Source organism: Habropoda laboriosa, unplaced genomic scaffold (assembly GCF_001263275.1).
Source record: "Habropoda laboriosa isolate 0110345459 unplaced genomic scaffold, ASM126327v1 scaffold597, whole genome shotgun sequence".
NCBI lineage: Eukaryota > Metazoa > Arthropoda > Insecta > Hymenoptera > Apidae > Habropoda > Habropoda laboriosa.
The window spans coordinates 494,925-514,875 of NW_017100768.1; the positions used below are offsets into that span (position 1 = coordinate 494,925).

At 42.7% G+C, this 19,951-nt stretch overlaps 3 protein-coding genes across 3 annotated transcripts in view; all 3 read left to right on the forward strand.

Moving 5' to 3' along the window:
• Positions 1-1,133: 1,133 nt before the first annotated feature.
• LOC108577185 lies at positions 1,134-3,723 on the forward strand. The gene is given in 5 exon segments (XM_017940297.1): positions 1,134-1,319; positions 1,465-1,631; positions 1,690-1,887; positions 1,996-2,561; positions 2,564-3,723. Coding segments are annotated over 5 exon segments (2,277 nt in total).
• A 582-nt stretch (positions 3,724-4,305) lies between these two features.
• Positions 4,306-6,783, forward strand: LOC108577203 (very-long-chain 3-oxoacyl-CoA reductase-like). The gene is made up of 4 exons (XM_017940326.1): positions 4,306-4,571; positions 5,378-5,753; positions 5,847-6,190; positions 6,289-6,783. The coding sequence occupies exons 2-4, from the start codon at positions 5,379-5,381 to the stop codon at positions 6,545-6,547; spliced, it is 978 nt and encodes a 325-aa protein (XP_017795815.1). The 5' UTR covers positions 4,306-4,571; position 5,378; the 3' UTR covers positions 6,548-6,783.
• Positions 6,784-8,514: 1,731 nt separating this feature from the next.
• LOC108577216 (elongation factor-like GTPase 1) overlaps positions 8,515-19,951 on the forward strand; it is a 21,567-nt gene continuing 10,130 nt past the window's right edge. Inside the window, exons 1-3 of the mRNA XM_017940348.1 lie at positions 8,515-11,126; positions 11,339-11,461; positions 11,619-11,767. Coding sequence (XP_017795837.1) covers positions 8,515-11,126; positions 11,339-11,461; positions 11,619-11,767 — 2,884 coding nt within the window. The remainder of the gene's footprint in view (positions 11,127-11,338; positions 11,462-11,618; positions 11,768-19,951) is intronic.

Sequence of the window (19,951 nt, forward strand, 5' to 3'; positions counted from 1 at the left end):
AAATTATGCAAATTATTATAAATTATAAATTTAAAATATTTATTTGGTTGTACTGCTTAGGTGAATAACAATAGTCAGGTGTACTTGAGCAGTTCTGACCTAACCAATGTATTCTTCTGTCCAACGTTCTGAAATACCGATCGTGTGACAAAATCAGAATTTTTGTTACGCCCTCTACGATATAAAGCGGTGAGTTTAGGAATTACATACACTTCAACCATCGAAGATGGTAATGTGGACAGATGTAAAAAATCCTCTTTTATTAAATTTGCATATAAAGATACTACATAAGTACTTAAGTACATATATCGAATTGCTGGGGTAGAACTGTTCACGAGATTTCAACAGCAGTGGAACACGCACACGTGACGAAACATCTACCGATAAACAATTACGTTTCTTTCTTATTTGTTACTGCTGCTAACGTTGCGTTCTTATTCTACGCTGGATCGGTAAGGTTGGGAACGATTGAAAATGGTAAGGGTCTTCTAGGCCCCAGTGCCGCGGACACAAATATGTTAGGTCTATCCTGTACGCTGTACGTTGTTTCTGCCAACAATATATCTCCTCTGCGATGGTTACCATTTGCTGTTTATTCACCGTAATACCACCACAGGCAAGGTAGATAACTGTTACTATGTTACTTTCTATATGGTAGATTGTATTTAGGTAATGCTGCAGAAAATGTAGTTAAATTCAGACGATGTACTGTATGAAATCCACGATGTATCGAGCGGGATGAAAAACAACGATTCGGAAACAAAATTGTAGATCTCTTTAACTTGCCACTTTTAACCTACCGTATTCAACGGTATTCGGTAAAATGTAAAAAATGTTTGAAATGGATCAACTTTAACATTCGCTTTCTGAACCTCGAGCAAAAATTTCAGCATACAACGAAAGATCAAAAAGAATAGAAATAGAACCGAATACCGAAACATTATCTTCGATTGACAGATTGCGATTGAACATTAGCTGGGATTAGCATTTGGCGAGAAAGAAAGAAAAGGAATATCGATATAAGAGAGGAACGAAAAGAAGGTATAGAAATCTTATTTCCTCGGTGTTTGAAATTAAGAAAGAGAACTGCGTACATCGTATGTATGTATATTGTATCGTTAGAAGAAATAGTTATGGAAAAGAATGACGATTCTCCGAAAGACGTTAAGCGAGCTACATCGGTGGAGCGTGAAATAAAGAGAGGACAGAAGGATGACACGTTCGAAGGATATCCGCGACTAGTGGAGAAAAAGAAAAGATGGGAACACTGCAAAGAACCAGTTTCGAAGAAATCTAAGGCGAATTGAATATTTTCAATCGTTCGAAATACATATTTTTCTTTTCCCTATTTTTCCTCGGTTAGATTGTCGTTTCCGACAATGCACGTCTCGCAGATGATTATTATATCAGTTATCGGTTAGTTAGTGGTTTTACGAAGAATTTTTTGGGCCGCAGTCAGAAAAGTCAAACGGAGATTGCTGTGAAAGGAGAGGAGGTGGAAGAAAGAAAAAGTCTGAAAAGTTTGCAATGGTCCCGGTGGCTGGGAAAACGTGCACATTTCCAAAATTGGACATCATACCTAGGCATTGTTTAACGAAAGAGGCTTACATCGACATGTTGGCAACACCGAGGTTAGGAAAATCGAGAATGAAAATTAGCGTAGGTGAAAGATGGAATATTCCCGTACAGCCGCAAATGCCCACCGGACTGTGAGAAAAAGACGGTACTGAGGAAGTTGAAAGCTATCTCGCCACGAATTAAAGAACTGGCTCAACCAACGAGACATCGAATGTTGATAACGTTGCAAGAAGGCGCGTCGATATTACCACCAGCTCTTCTGGACAATCTCGTTCGGACAGTCGAGGACGAGACTTGCTTAACACCCGAGTAACGTATCCTTTTGCATATTCTTTTCCAGTTTTTCTTTCGCGCTTGTTCGATCGAAGGCGAGGAGTTCGAGTCCGAAAGTGGAACGGAGTTAAATATTGTTCGCAGACAAGCTGCAACGATCTCGCGCAAGAGGAAGTCCCGGGGAAAGAAAAAAGAAGGGAGAAGGGAGAAGTGGGACTATAAAGAGGCGAGAAAGGGGAGAAGATCGAGTACCGGGGTTGCGAGCTCTTTCACGGGCTCTTTCGACAGAGATGCAGTTTCTTGTCAGTACCTGATGGCCGAGCGGTTCGTCCGAAGTATCCTTCAATGGAAATGTTCCCTTGGAAAGTCGGAGTTGAACGATGTCGCACAAGTGATAGTTAAACGTTTAGCGGACGTACTCGAGTACAGTCCTTTGGGAACCGAAGACCGTAAATCGCAACAGATCCGTTATTTGGCCGATCTGATATCTTGCTGGGTGACTCAAGTGCTGTCCGAGGTTGGCCAATCTCAGGAGGAAAAGCTGATGGAACGATGTAGAAAGAAGGAGGAGGAGATGAGAGCGGATCTGGAAGCGGCAGAGGAGGAAGAGGAGGAAGAGGAGGAAGAGGAGGACGAGGACAAAGATGGAAGAAAATACGAGGAATTGGGAACGATGGAAGGGGAAGAGGAAGAGGAGGAGAAGGAGGAGGAGGGCTTGAATCGGACGAGGTAGAGGTAGAGGTAGAGGTAGAAGAGGACGTGGAGGAAATAGAAGTAACGGTCGAGATGGAAACGGAGACTCAAGCGGAACCGGAAATACAAGTAGAAACCGAGATACAAACGGAAGAGAAAGAGCAAGTTGAAGCAGAAGTAGAAGCTACTGTGGAAGTTAGGGAAACAGAAGTAGAAGCAACGGGTGCACCACCGGCTGACATAGTGGAAGATATAGAGGAAAAATCGCAAGTTGACTTGCTTTCTGCCTCAGAAGTAGCGGCATTAGCAGAAGGAGAAAAAGAAGCAGAAGTGGAAGCGTTAGCAGAAATGGAGACGGATGAGTTAGAAATGGAAGTAGGAGCAGGGGAAGAAGTTGAAGAAGTGGTGGAGGTACCGAAAGAAGAAGAAGAAGGAGAGGAAGTAGGAGCAGGAGAAGAAGTTGAAGAAGTGGTGGAGGTACCGAAAGAAAAAGTTCCAAGCAGAGTAGAAGCTAGACCTCCGAAAGAAAGCGAGATTCTGAAGGGTCTGGAGGAGTTACTTAAATCCGACCTTCCTTTCCTCACGTTCGACAAAATTATCGACACTATTTACAAGATGATCGAAAGTTCGCCGGAAAATACAGGCGAAGATCCTATAACGAACGGAATACATCGGGCAATTTACGATAAGTTGACCAATATCGTGATGCTGGAAGATCCGGATCTCTTAACAGACGAACTGAAGACCGTTGTGAACGTAGTGTGCGGAAAGATGGCGAATTGGTTAAGATCGATTCTGAGTAAATCGCAGCTGGCGTTCATGGAACAGTACATGCCGGAGGTAGAGTCGAAAGAAATTCGAGACTGGACCAGATGGCTGGAGTACATTAGCGACGTCGCCAAGGATTGGAACGTATGGTTGCGGACCGTGATCGAACAGATATTCCAAATGGAAAGTGAGAAGCGGATGGTCACTCGCGGAGAATGGCAGGATTGGACGAAATCCGTGGACACGAACGCTCTGCTCTGGAGACGTTTTCACCTCCAAACTATGCATCAAGCGGATCGTAATGCTACCATGCTAATTGGCCGACGTGTGGTTAAAACGGGAACCAAGGGGAGCACGATTAACCCCGATCAGTCGGAGAAGTTGATCAAAACTGACGATTTACGTACTTGAGCAACGTCTATTTCACTTTTCGAAAGAAAATCTTCCAGAGTTATTCGCGAACGCAACCGACTTTCGGCAACGAATATATTGTATTAACCTAAATGCCCAGGTAAATGTAAAGAAGTGAAAAAGGAAGAAAAAAAGAGAAAGAAACTCGTGTAATTTTCAAACGATATCACTTATTGTCCACTTATTATCTAAGTACGTATGTAGGTATTCGTAGGAGCAACATAATTGGAGAGAGCTACTGCGGTATGTATTCCACTTTTTCAAAAGGGTACACGTTACACGAGAGTATCGAGCCAAGTGTGTCAAAGAAAAAGTTCACCGTTTCCCTCTCCTACTTCCGCGGCGCGACGACTTTCTTCTTCTGGGATAGCCTAGCCGTGACATTGCCTCCTTCGCCTTCGTGTAAATTCACATCCGCGGTCTGCGCCCGCGCCCGCGCAAACTCCGCAACGACGTTCTTTCCGCTACGATCGACCGTGGTGCTCCTTCTCTCTTTACCCCCGCTCCCCGTCTTCCTCTCTCTCTCAACCCTTTTCCGCTTTCTCTCCTTTCCTACTCTCTGTTCCTGATTCTCTTCCGCGATCCGAGTTCGGTTCTAGCCACCTGGTCGTTCACTTCTCTCCGCTATTCCGGGTCAACTATTTTCGACTCGTCCGTTTCGAACAGTTCTCGTGCACAAGAAGCATAGCCGCGAGTGCGTCGATCCTCCTCCGTTTCAAAAGCATCTCCATTAATGAACGTAATCGTTTCGAGGCTGCGACAGCGTTTCTATCCTGCCGAAGAGAAACACCACCACCACCACCACCATCATTCACGTGAACGATCAATCTCGGTGATATCGAATACAGGTAAATGCATATCGATCTCTCCGAGAAATTCCAAAAACCGGCCAACAACGTACAGAGTTTTTACTCTGTTCTCCTTGTCCGCTTATCCAAATATGTAGTTTCGCTGATATATTTGCATCGTTAGGTAACCGAGTAGCGTCAATTGCACGGTTTATTAACATTCACGTGTCCACATGCGCCGACTCGTTCGATAACGACTCGGTATTATGCATTCCCGGTATGCAAAAGTAAACATGTACACTTGGAAAGAAAGTCCTAGGAATAAGTAAATTAGTCTTTCTTTCTATCGAAAGATGATTAAGTACAGGCATTAGTCCTTCCACTGGCAATACTCTGTACGTATGTATGTAAGTAGTTGGTGCTGCTCGTCGTGCTGCTGAACTTTCGGTTCTATTTTTTCCTTGTACGTACGTGCGATACTTAGATCTATCTATCGTGGAACAGATACTTAAATATGCAAGAAAGAAAAAGATTTTGCATAGAAAAGGCTAGCTAATGTAAAAAACATTTTTATCGCCGTCGCGTCATAAGGTGACATTAGGTCGTGACAATGTCTCGACCGTGATCAGCGTAATCGGTAATAACCTGGCAAGTTGGTCGATCGCGCGTTATCGCAGACGGGGGGAGAATAGTGGTGGCAATTCGAAGGAACACACTCGTGCGGCAAATAGCATACACTTTTATACGATATCGATAGAGGCGCGCGCTTACGGCTATTCTAGAGTTAAAATCGTGTAATCGTGTCGCGGCGCGGTAAAACAATTACGGAACTTGCTGCTGCCAGTTCACTTTTCCATCGTTTCCAGGATGACGTTGACGTGTTGGGAAAAAATCTCGCTGGTCGCGTTAGCAGCGATTGGACTACGAATTTTATTACGAGTCAGCCTTCTCGTATGGAAAAAACTGATAGGACCCAGCTTCGGTTTCGGCATCAACCTGAGGTCGCAGGGCAGCTGGGCAGTGATCACAGGTGCTACCAGTGGCATTGGAAAAGCGTACGTGGAACAGTTCGCCAGCAAGGGTTTGGACATCGTACTGGTTGCACGGTCCCAGTCCAAACTTGAGGAGGTCTCTGCAGAGATCAAGCAACGCTACGGAGTCGACGTTCGAACCGTGGAAGCTGACTTGACCGAGGGACAAGCGGTTTACTCCAAGGTCGCTAAAGCCACCGAGGAGCTTGAGGTATCCTTCTTTTCTCCTCCTCCTCCTCCATACCTATATATTTATTTATTTATTTGTTTATTTATACGATCTGGAAATTACCGTTCTCGACAGTTGGCTGTGGTCGTGAACAATGCCGGGGCTAGTTACGACCATCCGGATCTCTTCACCAACATCTCCGAAGAACGTTTGGCGACAATCTTGCAGCTAAACGTTGCGGCGGTAACAGGAATCTCGAGGGCCCTTCTCCCTCAAATGTTACGCCGCAAGAAAGGAGTTTTGATAAATATCGGTTCGGCGTTAGCAGTGATACCAGCTCCTTATTTAGCGGTATATGCCGCAAGCAAAGCCTACATCGTGAAACTCAGTTACGATTTGGCCGCAGAAGCCGAACCGAACGGAGTGACCGTTCAATGCGTCACTCCTGGCCCGGTGGCCACCAAGATGTCAAAGATCAAGTAAGCGACTTCCGTTTCATTGTCTTCCCATCTTGAATATGCATACGGAGGAGCCATATATGTATGTAAACATATAAATATTTCATTTTTCATTTCAGAAAACCGACATGGATGGCACCAACGGCAGAGAAATTCGTAGAGGCTTCTTTAAAAACGATCGGTCTCGAAGCCTGTACAACCGGCTACCCTCCGCACCTGCTCATGACCGGTTTTGTCCACGGATTACGTTGCGTTTGCGAGAAAGGAGCGCTGTGGTTAATCTCGAGAACCATGTGTACCATAAGAAATCGTGCCTTGGCCAAGAAAAATAGAGAAATAGATTCGCTAAAGAAAGAGCCATCGCTTTCTGCCAAATAACCTTTTTCACAGATAATGCTCTCTTCCTTCAGTTACGGTAGTGGATATGAAAATACTTTATATAGTGAAACACATCCCCATGGGATCCTATATAAGCGATCCTACGTGTAATTTCAAGTCGAACGTTCTACTTGTTAATGAAATTACATTGTACGCTAATGGGTCGAAAATGTCGCCTTTTATGTCTTTCGATAACTCTTTTCTTTAGTTAAATTGTTAAATCGTTTGTACATACAGCATGTTTTCTATTTATAATTGTTATCAAGAAAAATTAAGTATGCATGTGACCGTTTTATTTTATCCTTTTTCATTTTCACACGAAAACTAATCCTTTCTACTGAAAATATCTCCTCGAAAGCCATTTATATTGCATATGTATTTATTTATATCCTTTCGTTTTACTCCAAAGAAAATAAAGGAAATTTCAATGCTCTTTAGATATGGCTAAATCGTAGGAATCTTCGCGACAATTCAAACAAGTATAATTTCAAGAAAAATCTCTAATACCTGCTGTATTACCACAGAAAATTAACAGAGCAAGAAAAGCCCTGTGTATATGGAACTGTGTATAATATAAATGAGTAAATAAATAAACGTGTAAATATAAAAGAGAAGCGAGAAGAGTACATACAAAAGATACATAACTACATACATACGTATTATACAATAAAAGATTTGATTTTTTGGTTAAGTTTATGTACATATGTCACTTATCGTTACTCAAATTGATAAAGAAGCGAACCAACTTATCTATACAAGATAATATTATCGCAGTCAATTGAATCACGTCTAGTAAATTGAAACTCGTACATGTACGTACGTACGTATGTATGTATATATGTATGTATGTATGTATGTATGTATGTATGTATGTATGTATGTATGCATCTATATATAAGAAAATGAAAGGAAGAAAGAAGGAAAAATGGAATAGAAATAACCCTCGAACCGGGTCTCTCGTCGTTTATCATATCAAACAGTATACACGCGTTTTCTTCTCTTTGATAACGAGAATAATCAGAGATGGCGTAAAACGCGAGTTTGTACGCATGTGCGTTCGTCGTAACACGAGTGAATAACGCATGTCTGGTATCTCAAGTTCTTTTCTAGAAAGTTTCGATACAATTTCGATCCGGTTTCGAATAACGTAATTGCCGGTGAATTTCACTTATCTTCGAACGAAAAAAATTTGCCTTCTGACGAAACGAAAATTACGAGATAAAAGCAATTCGAGCAGTTGCCACATGTGTGTTACAGGCACTTACGTGATGTTCGTTGCATGCTAAATCGTCGATACGTTTACCATTTTCTGCTCAAGTTTTTCAAACGATGCATCGATAAAAAGAAAATTCATTTTCCGTAAAGAGTGGGGAAACGGTGTTCCGTTGTAAGAAGAGGAATTGAAAGAAAAGTGAATCAGGAGGCGAACCGGTATTTCATTAATGGTCCTAACCTGCAAGGATAAGAAAAAGTGTCAAGCAGGTTTTTCCTTTAACGAATATATGTTCGCAGAGATTAACAGGAGAAAGAACAGCTACAACGGTCAATTGTTGACCAATAATCTATTCACGTTGCTGATTAAGCGACTGAAACAAGTGGTATGCTGTGGACGACGAAGACGATGTCAACAAGGTTACGATATATTCTTGTGTTTGTCGAACGTTACGTACTGTGGAAACAGAATAAAGTGAAATAGTGTTTACTATTACCTTTTACAAGTATATAGTATATTCATAGGTGCATCGGTATCTGCCAAAGTATATTAATATTGTACGTTGGGACTTGATTTTCTCGACGTGCTGTGCTTACCGCCGTTTCTTCTTCGTTCATTTCGATAAATTTCACGCTGTCGTTTATCGTACGAGCCTTAACGTTTCAGTTTCGTGTCCTTCTCGTATTCTCTACTTGCACGTGTTAATGCTTAGAACGTTTATATTATTTACGTTCATTGACAAATTGATCACAGAATGCGTCTCGTCAGTCCTGAAAAATTAAACGAAATTCAAAGTAACCCAGCTAATATTCGAAACATTTGTATATTAGCTCACGTCGACCATGGGAAAACTACTTTGGCTGATTCTTTCGTTGCTAGCAATGGAATCATCTCTGGTAAACTTGCCGGTAAACTACGATACTTGGATAGTCGTCCAGACGAGCAACTTAGAGGAATTACCATGAAATCCAGCTTGATTACTCTCTATCACAAGTACAACCGTCAAGAGTTTGCTATTAATGTAATAGATTCTCCAGGCCATGTAGATTTCGCTTCGGAAGTTTCAACTGCTGTTAGACTTTGCGACGGGGCCATTATCGTGATAGATGTGGTAGAAGGTGTATGTCCACAAACACGTAGCGCTTTGTCCATCTCTTACATGGAAGGATTAAAACCAATCTTGGTATTGAATAAAATTGACAGATTAATCACAGAAATGAAATTGTCTCCGTTGGATGCTTACGTGCATTTGACTCAAGTTTTGGAGCAGGTCAATGCTGTAATGGGAGAGTTATTCGCCAGTGACATAATGGAACGTGAAGAAAAGGAAGAACTGAAAAAGGAAAGTAGCGAAAGTGTATCCGAAAGGAATCTAACAGACTGGCAGTCTGCGTTGGAAGAGATGGACGATTCTAATTTATACTTTTCTCCGGACCAAGGTAACGTTTTATTTTCCAGTGCAACCGATGGTTGGGGATTTGGCGTGAAAGAATTTGCCAAGATATTTTCCATCAAATTAGGCTTCAACGAAAAAATTTTGTCGAAAACGCTTTGGGGAGACTATTACGTGAACAGCAAGAAAAAAAGGATAATGAAGGGAGCTCAGGAGAAAGCAAAGAAGCCCTTATTCGTTCAACTTATTTTGGACAATCTTTGGACTTTGTACGAAACGATAACTGCACGGAAGGACAAAGAAAAAGTGGCCACGATGGCTGAGAAACTAGACATTAAGTTAACAACGAGAGATTTGAGGCATACGGATTGTAAGGCTCAATTACAAGCTGTTTGCTCTCAGTGGCTACCATTGGCTTGCGCATGTCTCGACGCCATATGCGAAAACGTTCCTGCACCGCATCATTTAACTTCGGAAAAGGTAGAACGTTTGTTAAGTGGCAATTATGATTTCTCCACGTTGCCAGAGGAAACGCAACAATTGAAAGACACATTTTTAGCTTGCGATCCATCCCCAGATTCCCCTGTCGTTGTCTTCATTTCAAAGATGTTCCCAGTGGAAAAGAAAATGTTACCTGAGAATAAACCGAAACCGCTGACTCCGGAAGAATTGGTTCAACGAAGATTAATCGCACGAATGAAACACGCGGAAAGAATTATGAATGAAGAAGCGGCGGCGGCGGCGGCGGCGACGACAACGACGACAACGACGACAACGACGACGACGACAACGACGACGGCGCAACATAACGTGAACAACACCACCGTTCAAAGTGCGCAAGAAGAAAACGTGAATAGAAGTATGACGAACGAAGAGGGAGAAGAAAGCTCGGAAACTGCGTTGATAGCGTTCGCCAGAATATATTCTGGAACACTGAGAATAGGAAGCACCGTGTACGTTCTAGGACCAAAACACGATCCCCGGGAAGTATTGAAACGCCAGAGAGCGGGCGAGCCACCGGTAGAGAACGAAAGCACGACGCTGAAAGATTTGAAGCCTGGAAGGTATATAACTAAAGTGACCATAGAAAAACTGTACCTTTTAATGGGCAGAGAATTAGAACCCACGGAAAAGGTGACTGCTGGTAATGTATTTGGAATCGGCGAGCTCGAGGAACACGTGTTAAAAACAGCTACTCTTTCAAGCACCGTCGCCTGTCCGTCCTTTTCCGAGTTGACATCGCTCGGTGTCCCTATAATGCACGTAGCCCTTGAGCCAAAACATCCCAACGATTTGCAACCGCTGATCAACGGGCTGAAATTACTGAACCAGGCGGACGCTTGTGCGATTGTTCGTATTCAAGAAAGCGGGGAAATTGTACTGAGCACCGCCGGGGAAGTGCATTTGGAAAGATGCTTGGAAGATTTGAAGTTACGGTATGCCAAGGTTGACGTAAACGTATCGGAACCGATCGTGCCCTTTAGAGAAACGGTGGTGCCTCCCCCGAAAGTCGATATGGTGAACGAGGCGATCGAAGAGAAAAAAAAACTGGAGGACGTTCATTTCGGCAGTTGGACACCGAATCGACAGTGTTACTTTGAAATAGACGCGAGACCTTTGCCGGACAAAGTGACCAAGATCTTGGAAAAGAACGTGGATCTGATAAAAGCGTTCTATCATCATTACGGTAAATCGGGTTCGGAAAGGGAAGAGGAAAGTAGTGGAAAACCACCTACGAACCACCAGGTTGCGGAATTCTCGCATTCGATGTCCGAGAGAAAAGAAAGGGCGTTGGAATCGTTCAAAACCGAACTGGCGACTGCGTTCCGAGAAGCGGATCAAGAGGACATGTTGGATAAAATATGGTCGTTCGGGCCACGGAATTGCGGTCCTAATATTTTCTTAAACGAAACCGATTACGAGCAAAGAAAATTTTGGAAGAGACACACAAAGTCTGCAGATTTACGTGCTCCGTGAGTATCTCTCAACATCAGCACTGTTTAGTGGGTAGTTTCGTAGAAGCTACTATCGTTAATTATTACTATAAACACGATTTTTCTCGATTTATCGCGATAATAGCTGTGACAGGTTCAATTTTTCGACTGCATTATGATACGTGTAACATGTTATTATCGCGGGGTATTATGTTATTAAAGCGCGTAACAGTATTTCTGATGTGTACCAGATACGAAAGCAGTATGGTGAACGGCTTTCAATTGGCAACGCTTGCCGGACCTTTGTGCGAAGAGCCTATGATGGGTGTCTGCTTTGTCTTGAAGAAGTGGGAAATTTCTCAAGATTACCAAAGGTACATATGTATACATACTTACGTACTTACTTATATGTCTTCATCCTTTCCTTTCCTACACTTTTACATTTCGTTTCGTTCCATTTCGCTTTCGTTCGTTCAAAGAAGTGGGAGTATGAAATATTAATTAAGGGAAAAATTGTATATGTGTCGTTAGTGAAAACAGCGGGCAAAATCAAGGACACCTGAGTGGTCATTTGATGTCAGCATGCAAAGAAGCTTGTCGACGTGCGTTTAATTCTAGACATCCTCGACTAGTCACACCCATGTATAGCTGCAGCGTTCTAGTCAATTCGGACGTACTGGGTAAGTCTTAGTTTTATCAAGGATGGGAGTTTCTTGCTTCTTACATCACTTTCACACCATGTATGCAGGGTCGGTCGCATTTATCATAAGGCGCGTTAGGCGCAAGCTCACTCTTAGGGGGGCAGATTTTATAACCTCACAAACAACATAAAAAACATATCGTCTAGAAGGGTCTCAGAAAATCCTATGCAGCTCGGGTAGGTCCCGTGTAGGTCCCTTGGAGTATCTGCAAGGACATTCCCGGCCGATAAAACGTTTGGCTATGTATACCAATGTTGCGTTATTTTTATCTTATTAAGAATAAATCATTGTTCAAGAATAAACTTAAAAAGAAAAAATTTGTAACGATGTTGCTTGCGCCTACGGTCTCGAGAAGTATAAACGCGGGCGGCCCTGTATGTATGTACTTATGTAAAATATACGGTTCGGATAGAAACGATGCGCATATCTGGCGATGTGCAATATCACGTAACCATCATTTTCGGCTTTACGACCACCTAACGTGGTACTTTTTAACAAGGGTAACGAAAAACTTCATTCCTCCTCCTCCTCCTCCTCCTTCTCCTCTGTCTTTCGTACGGAAAGTGATAAGTGCGGAAAGTTTCTTTGGAGGAACAGTTTTGCGAGATTTGTACGTTCTTTGCCTGTTCCGTCCATCGTTAAGGTACATATAACGTGGACCTAACCACAAGAATTTTAGCGGCCAATGGATTTTGCGGTCCAGAGCTTGTGGTTAAGTCAATCAAGAGTTAATACTAGTTGCTTCTGCTGACATCACGAACACGATTACGTATCTAAATAGCAAACGAAAAGCCACCTTTAGGTGTGCAATCAGCAGGGAATTGAAAAAAATATTACTGCCAGAGTGAACACGGTAGTATAATAATTTTACGTTGCTCGAATGTTTTCTATTATCGACGTACACGTGGTATACATACATATAACGCGATTAAAATCTACTTTATTGATTTATCGTTTTAAAGCAATATTTAACCTACCATACGTATGATAATGTACTAGGCACTTAATATTCGCTGTTATTTTATTTGATTGTATTACGAAGAAGGAGAGAGAGAGAGAGAGAGATTCGTATTGCGTGATACGATAATTACATAGCTACTTTGAAGCTTGCTGCACTCGATCGTCCATCGGATAAACGAGATATCTCGATTTTCACTCGATGTTACAATTAGTCACAGTTACAATTAAACGTCCATAAATAAATGTAAGAAAGAGGTGGTGGGTTTGATAAATGAAAAAGGAAACAAGCGAAGCAAAGCGAAGCGAGATGCTTAATAAATAAAGAGTGGAATGTTGAGCTAAGCAGATTGCGTGTCGCGCGGTTCAACGACGAAGAATTCTCGACGTTTCATTAGCTAACGTATCTAATCCCAAACAACAGTGTTCATTAGCTGTTGCACTTTGTACCATGGAAAGCTTAATCGTTCGCTCGTTTCTTCTTTGCCATTGTACATGGCCAAGTCCTCGCCGATTTCTCGTTGGGAATGATCTGCGAACAATGAGGAAACTCGTTGATCGACTGTTTTCACTCGACACTGGCGATATTCACGAGTAGAAGAAACACGCATTTATAGAAATTTTCTATGGGGAATACCTGAAAGACTGCGCGTATACCGCAGCGGCCGTCCTCTTCGGTTCCCTTGCACGCACATCATCCCGTAAACGCGGATCCCTGGCACACTGGCGTATGTCGGTTGATCGTGACTCATAGGACCCTCTATATGTACACGTAACAGAGAAATCTGCATATAAAAACCGGCGCGGCGGCACCAGATATGTATCCACCACTTACCCAGAATATTGGAGTCAGGGCAGCGGCATATTACAAGGTAATGAGACTTTCCTGTTCGCACGTTTTGTAGCGCGAGAAGAGACCAGTCTCTTGGCGTCCTACACTCGCGCATTTCCGCCACTGGTTCGCATGTTTTCACCAACGTGAGAGCCTAAAACGAATAGGAATGTTCGATTATCGTGTATCGTGATTCAGTCTTTCGTCTGAAACTCTATCGTCGCTCCTCGTGCAATTCGATACTTGTTCTCTTACTAATTTAGGTTCGAGACAAAACGATAGGTGTGCGTGCTTCATTCATCTGATTTCTAAGACAAACAATCACGACGTGTAGTACAAGAAGTGTAACGAGGAGAAAGAGAGAACTCGTTTTCGCCACGACCAAACACCTACGCGACTCTAGGATCGTTCCAGAATCCTACATAACGAAGCGTACATATACGTTAGCTTTCTACGCGCTTCAATAATTTCTCCGATACATCAGCTTTTTAATCTAGCAGACTAATAATCTACTATATTAGAATGATGATTCTTTGAAAAATATCGGATGCTTTAGACAGAAAGCGTAGTAATTAGGTCCGCTTGGATTTGCCGTGTAACGAAAAGGAGAAGCTGACAGCTAGTGGACTGTTTAGAGGAAAGGAGATGGTAGTAAAGAGCGGAGAGAGGGTAAGGCGACTAACCTTGGTTCGAGGGTCGGTGACCAGCTCCGTAGTGTGGAGATCGTCGCTGTCGAGAGAGGCGCTGCAAGGGTCGCGGTATCTTCCTGGACAAGCGCACAGAGGCTGAGTAAAGTTCAATCGGATGATTGTGCGGATAGTAGTGATACTTGGTCGGTTTCGCAAGGGCTGCGCTTGCACCCTCCGGTAGCCGTACACCCGTCTGCAAATCCATCCATTCGATTAATCTTATCTCTCTACCTACTAGGTATCTGTATACAGAGCAAATCCACTAAAATGAAGCTAAAAGGAACCGCTCCAAGTAAATGACAATGGCAATGCTGATGCCGATACCCATTCTCGCCACTTTCTATTTACCGTGCTCGAAGAATCTTTTCAACGCTTCGAGTAATTGGTTTTATGTTACGGACAAAGAACCGTTTCAACAACTATTGTATCATCGGTTTTTCCTTCTTTCCGTTACAAAGTTCCGTTCTAGCTGCGCTAACCGATCGGATTCGAATTTTCCGTCGAATATAATGTTGATCGAACGATTAATGCATATCGTCGTCGTCATCATGATCGTCGACATCGTCGTTATCGTTATCGTGATCGGGAAAGGACTATCGGTACGCCGATCGGTACACTTTCACCTTAATCGATTCGAGCTGGTCTAGTTAAACGTATCAATGTCGTCGTGAAATAAGAAAACTCTACGAGCAAAACTGATCCATTTACCGATAGATGTTTTTCAAGAAATCTCTCCACTGGTAATTGCTAATTAAAAGGAAAAAAGGTGGGGAAGCGAGGGAGAATGGATCGGTGTAATAATGTAATTTGTAGGAATGTTAAGTTAAACGGGTCGCAAACGGAATCATGTAGCAAACTCGTTCGATTCCTCTTTTACCCTTCTCTTGTTCCTCACCCCTCTGCCCCACCTCTTCTTCTACTTTTCATTCTTTTCTGCTTGTTTTGGTATCGTCACGTTCCACTACCGATATTAACATCGGTCGATCCACTCGCACGTCACGGTCATGAACACTTGCTGCCCTCCTTTTCAAATGCTAAAGCGAGCAACGCGACAATCTCCTAAAAAACTTGGAACGGTGCTTAATTCGAATATTCCAGCTCGAACGACGTGTTCGATATTTAATAACCACGTTGAAACGCACAGCTACCATATTTCGATCTTACATCCTTGCAACTTTATTTCGGCAGACTTATCTGACTATACTGAGAACCATTTTCTTAATCTCCAGTCTAGTAATAAAATAGAACAATGCCGACCACAAATGAAAAGGTGCGACCGTTTAAATTGCCGATAAAAAGAAAAGCTTGAAATATGTATGTAGTTGGAACTTTTGCATCCACGACCTTCTATTTTGACGACAAAGCGGATCCTCCTCCTTTTAGAGTAATTGAAGCTTTTCCCAAGTTGTATTTTATATCTAGCAATCAACGAGAGGTAATCGAAATTCGTGACTAAATACGAAATGAGATCTTCACTTTTTTATACCTTTGTATCCTTTAATTAGTTATGGAAAATTTGGAAAAATGTGTGGTGATAAATGACAGTCAAGGATAGTTATAAATGGTAATTTATCGTGAAAGTAACGAGACGGTATTTCATTTAGAATTTTCATTTCGCGCAGCTGGAAATCGACTATATTTCTTGCGCCAATTTTGCCGAGTAATGCCAAATAACCAGTCCTTCGCTCTCCATCCATCCATCTACCCGTAAATGATAATCACGTTTTAAATGGTTTCCTTAGGCAGAAGAAATTAGTTGGTTAGATTGGACAGTCTAGTCAGGATGGAAGCAATCATCCCACGAACGAAAGAACTTATTGCTCGTTATTGCATAAGCAAACGTTGCTCTCAGACTAATAGTCATTTATCATTGTGCACTCTGTTATCATTATGCATTATCGAATATAATTTCCTTTACTACGACCAATCGTGTGTTTCCGACAAATATACATGTAATATAATATAATACTCGTACAGTAAAGTGACAACGTTCACACCGTACCACGACTCGAGCGTGTCGTTATTTCTACGAGGCGAACGAACCTAGGTTGGACCTATGTATTAAAGAACGCACGCTTCTTGTCGAGCAAGACGCGATAGGATGTCGCTGCCCGTTAAAATACCTCTGTACCCGGAATTCCGCATCAGTTGCACTTTCTTGTTATTTCCTTCTTATTTATTAGACCATAAATAATTATTAATTGTCGGTGTAAAGTAGAGATTCTTACTATACCACCGTTTCACATCCAATGCCATCCCATTTCGTCGATATCGCTAATTCTAATTCGAAGGATGTGTACAAAGGCGATCGTTTTCTCTGGGAAACACGCGACGCGCGATCCCTGTTAAAATAATTACCGGGTATCGGTAAACGAATGTGTTGTTAAATGTGTGGAAAGAATCTCGGGGAAACATTGATATTCGTTGTAACTTGTACCGTGAATAAGTTCAAAGAATGAAATCGTACGAATAAGGGAAGCGATGAAACTGTGAAACTGTGGAGATTGCAAGAAGATTTTCCGAGGAAACGCGTCCTACTTCTCAGTTGGTTTTTCTCAACAAATAATAATACTCGTAACACGAGTTTCGATTTGAAAGGGGTTCCGAAAGAAGATAAGAAGAGCGATCGTGTTTAACGATGGAGAAAAATAGTTTGTTCTGTCGAGTGAAGTGTGCACGACTTAGTTACGACACATCTTTTGACCCGTGAAACTCAACCGCTTTATAGCGCAGCGTACGTTACGGTACTTATGGTATAGTTAAACGTAGTTATAGCTTAAACAGTTATACTTTGCGCGTGAAACGTTCCGCGTACACAACGTATCTTCTCGAAAAGTACACCGAGAAAATTGCTTACGATCGACAAAGAATTCTCGTAAACTGTTTCGACCAATCGTCCTTTTTCTATTCTTTCTACACACTCGAATTCGATTCAGCGCGCATCAGCGCCGATCGTAAAAAGGGAGAGTACCTATTTATGTATGTAAATGGATGGAACACAGTTTCACCGCGGAGGCAGCCAACTCTTAACGAGCTGCGCGCGATTCGTAAGATTATTACTACTTTCTCAACTGCTATTGTATACCCATGATTTAACGCGGAACAAATATGTATGTCGCACATTTGCTTAGTATGCGCATGCCATTTAATCCTCGTAACTTTCTAGATCGACCTATATGCAATTTTTTGTAAGGGTAGCAAAGTGTCGCAAACGTATATTTTCCTTCGGCGAATCGATTCGGCAGCGTTGTCTCTTTGTGCAGCTTTACCACGAAAACGATCGACGAGAGAAACGAAACGTTGGAAGAAACAGATGCATTCGATATCTGTTAGGGCACGCATCGGCGACCATGGTAAAACGACGATTTTATATTCGAATCGAAACCGTAAAAAGCATCGAAGAAGAAATAGAAAGATGAAGAGAAGAATTTACTCACTTCACTGAGACTGGTGTAGTTGGTGGTCAGTTTGATCTGAGGACGAATTTTCCCAGGCGATTCTCGCGTTTCCTTCGATGAAATCGAGGCAGGTGTAGTCGTAAACTCGTTGAAGCTCGCAGTCGAGGATTTTTTCGAAGAAGAAAGGAAGGTGCTGCTCGCATCTTGAATGGAAACGATCGTTCTCGAAGAAGCTTCGGTGGGAGTTGCGCTCGAGCCTGTGTTCAAATTACTCGCGTTCGTCGTTATAGTCGTCGGTTTCATTGTATTCGTTCTCGTGCTCCATTCGCCTTCTAATTCCGTTCTGGACTCTACGATCGACGACGACGACGACGACGACGACGGCGACGACGACGACGCGACGATTTTATATTCGAATCGAAACCGTAAAAAGCATCGAAGAAGAAATAGAAAGATGAAGAGAAGAATTTACTCACTTCACTGAGACTGGTGTAGTTGGTGGTCAGTTTGATCTGAGGACGAATTTTCCCAGGCGATTCTCGCGTTTCCTTCGATGAAATCGAGGCAGGTGTAGTCGTAAACTCGTTGAAGCTCGCAGTCGAGGATTTTTTCGAAGAAGAAAGGAAGGTGCTGCTCGCATCTTGAATGGAAACGATCGTTCTCGAAGAAGCTTCGGTGGGAGTTGCGCTCGAGCCTGTGTTCAAATTACTCGCGTTCGTCGTTATAGTCGTCGGTTTCATTGTATTCGTTCTCGTGCTCCATTCGCCTTCTAATTCCGTTCTGGACTCTACGATCGACGACGACGACGACGACGACGACGATGACGGTTCGATGATATTCACGAGAATATTACGACTCGTCGACGTGGGAACCACGGACGACGAAGATGACAATGCAGGGACGGTTGCAAAAGGAAATTTCGAAGCATTTTTGCTACCGTTCTTAATCTCGTTACCAGTGCTACCTGTAGTGGTAGCAATGAAATTGCCACCGCTACTAGTACTATTGGACGCAACTGCCAAACTGGCAGGTTCGTTCTCGTTGAAATACAACAACGACGGTGTCGTTTGCTTCGACTTGCCGTCACTCCGAGAATGATTCAGCGATTGCGACGGCAATGCTAGGCTTCCGACTGTCAGCGCGAACAACCATATCGCTCCTATAGTAATCAGCTTCATCTCTTTCCAAGATCTCGAATCGATAAGAAGAAACAGGGGGAGCGTTCTTCGTCAGATCGATTTCCTCCAAATGGCTTCCTTCTCTCACCTAAAATTCGTTACTAAAATTGATTATTATCGAATAAATAATATTATCAAATAATTGTTAAATAGCATGGTATAACCACCGCTGGTTATTATACGCCGGTGTTATATACCGAAACTCGAATTCGAAGCGTACTCTTTAGAAACGAAGAACGATCATCGTTCATATTTCTTTATAAGCATTCTCTGTATAGACACTTTCGATTATTTAATAATCGCATATTCCCCTTTAAGATTACGTTTGCATCGTTTCGCTTTCGTGTCTCCGACTGCGTTTCGTCTGCCGTGGTGCGGCAAAGGAGAAGCAGATCGGAGGTAGATGCGACAGGAGATCGCATGAAATCTTGTCCCGTATATCCTCGTTTCTCACGCTTCTTTCATAGCTTTCACGCTCTAGACAGAGAATACCAATACCGTCTTTTCTTCTTCTCGAGAGTGGGAAGGAACTGGTAGCCCGTGTGTACGGGGGAAGAGTTGCGAAAGGAGGGAAGAAAGTGATAAGCAAAAGAACCGGGAGGGAGGGAGGGAACACAGAGGGAGAGTTGAAGCTCCCTTAACGGTATCGGTGCTTTTTCCAGCTCGCGCTCCACATCGGCCCCTTTACTCTTTTTACTTTTTCCCAAAAAATCGACAAATCGTGTGAGGTTAGTCAAGTGAAATTGATGGTTGTAAGGAAGAAAGACGTGGGTGAAAACGGTAGGATGGAATTATTGGTCTAATCGCAACTCGTTTTCACGAGGACGCCTACGGGATGCCGCGGCAATAATTATAGCGCGATATTATTCACCACGCGGATATGGTGAAATTAGGTTAACCTGCTGGTACGTTTCTCGCGAGCCGTTATCTTTCTTTGCATGTTCAAGGCCGCGGTGGTATGCAGCAACCGGTAAGATCGACTGAACCAGCTAACGTATACAAGTGTATACGACACTCTGCGTACGTTGTTCACCCGCTCGCGATCTTCTTTATTAAAACGCGTTCGACCATTAATTATACCGCTTACTTCCTTTGCCTTACGAAGCTGT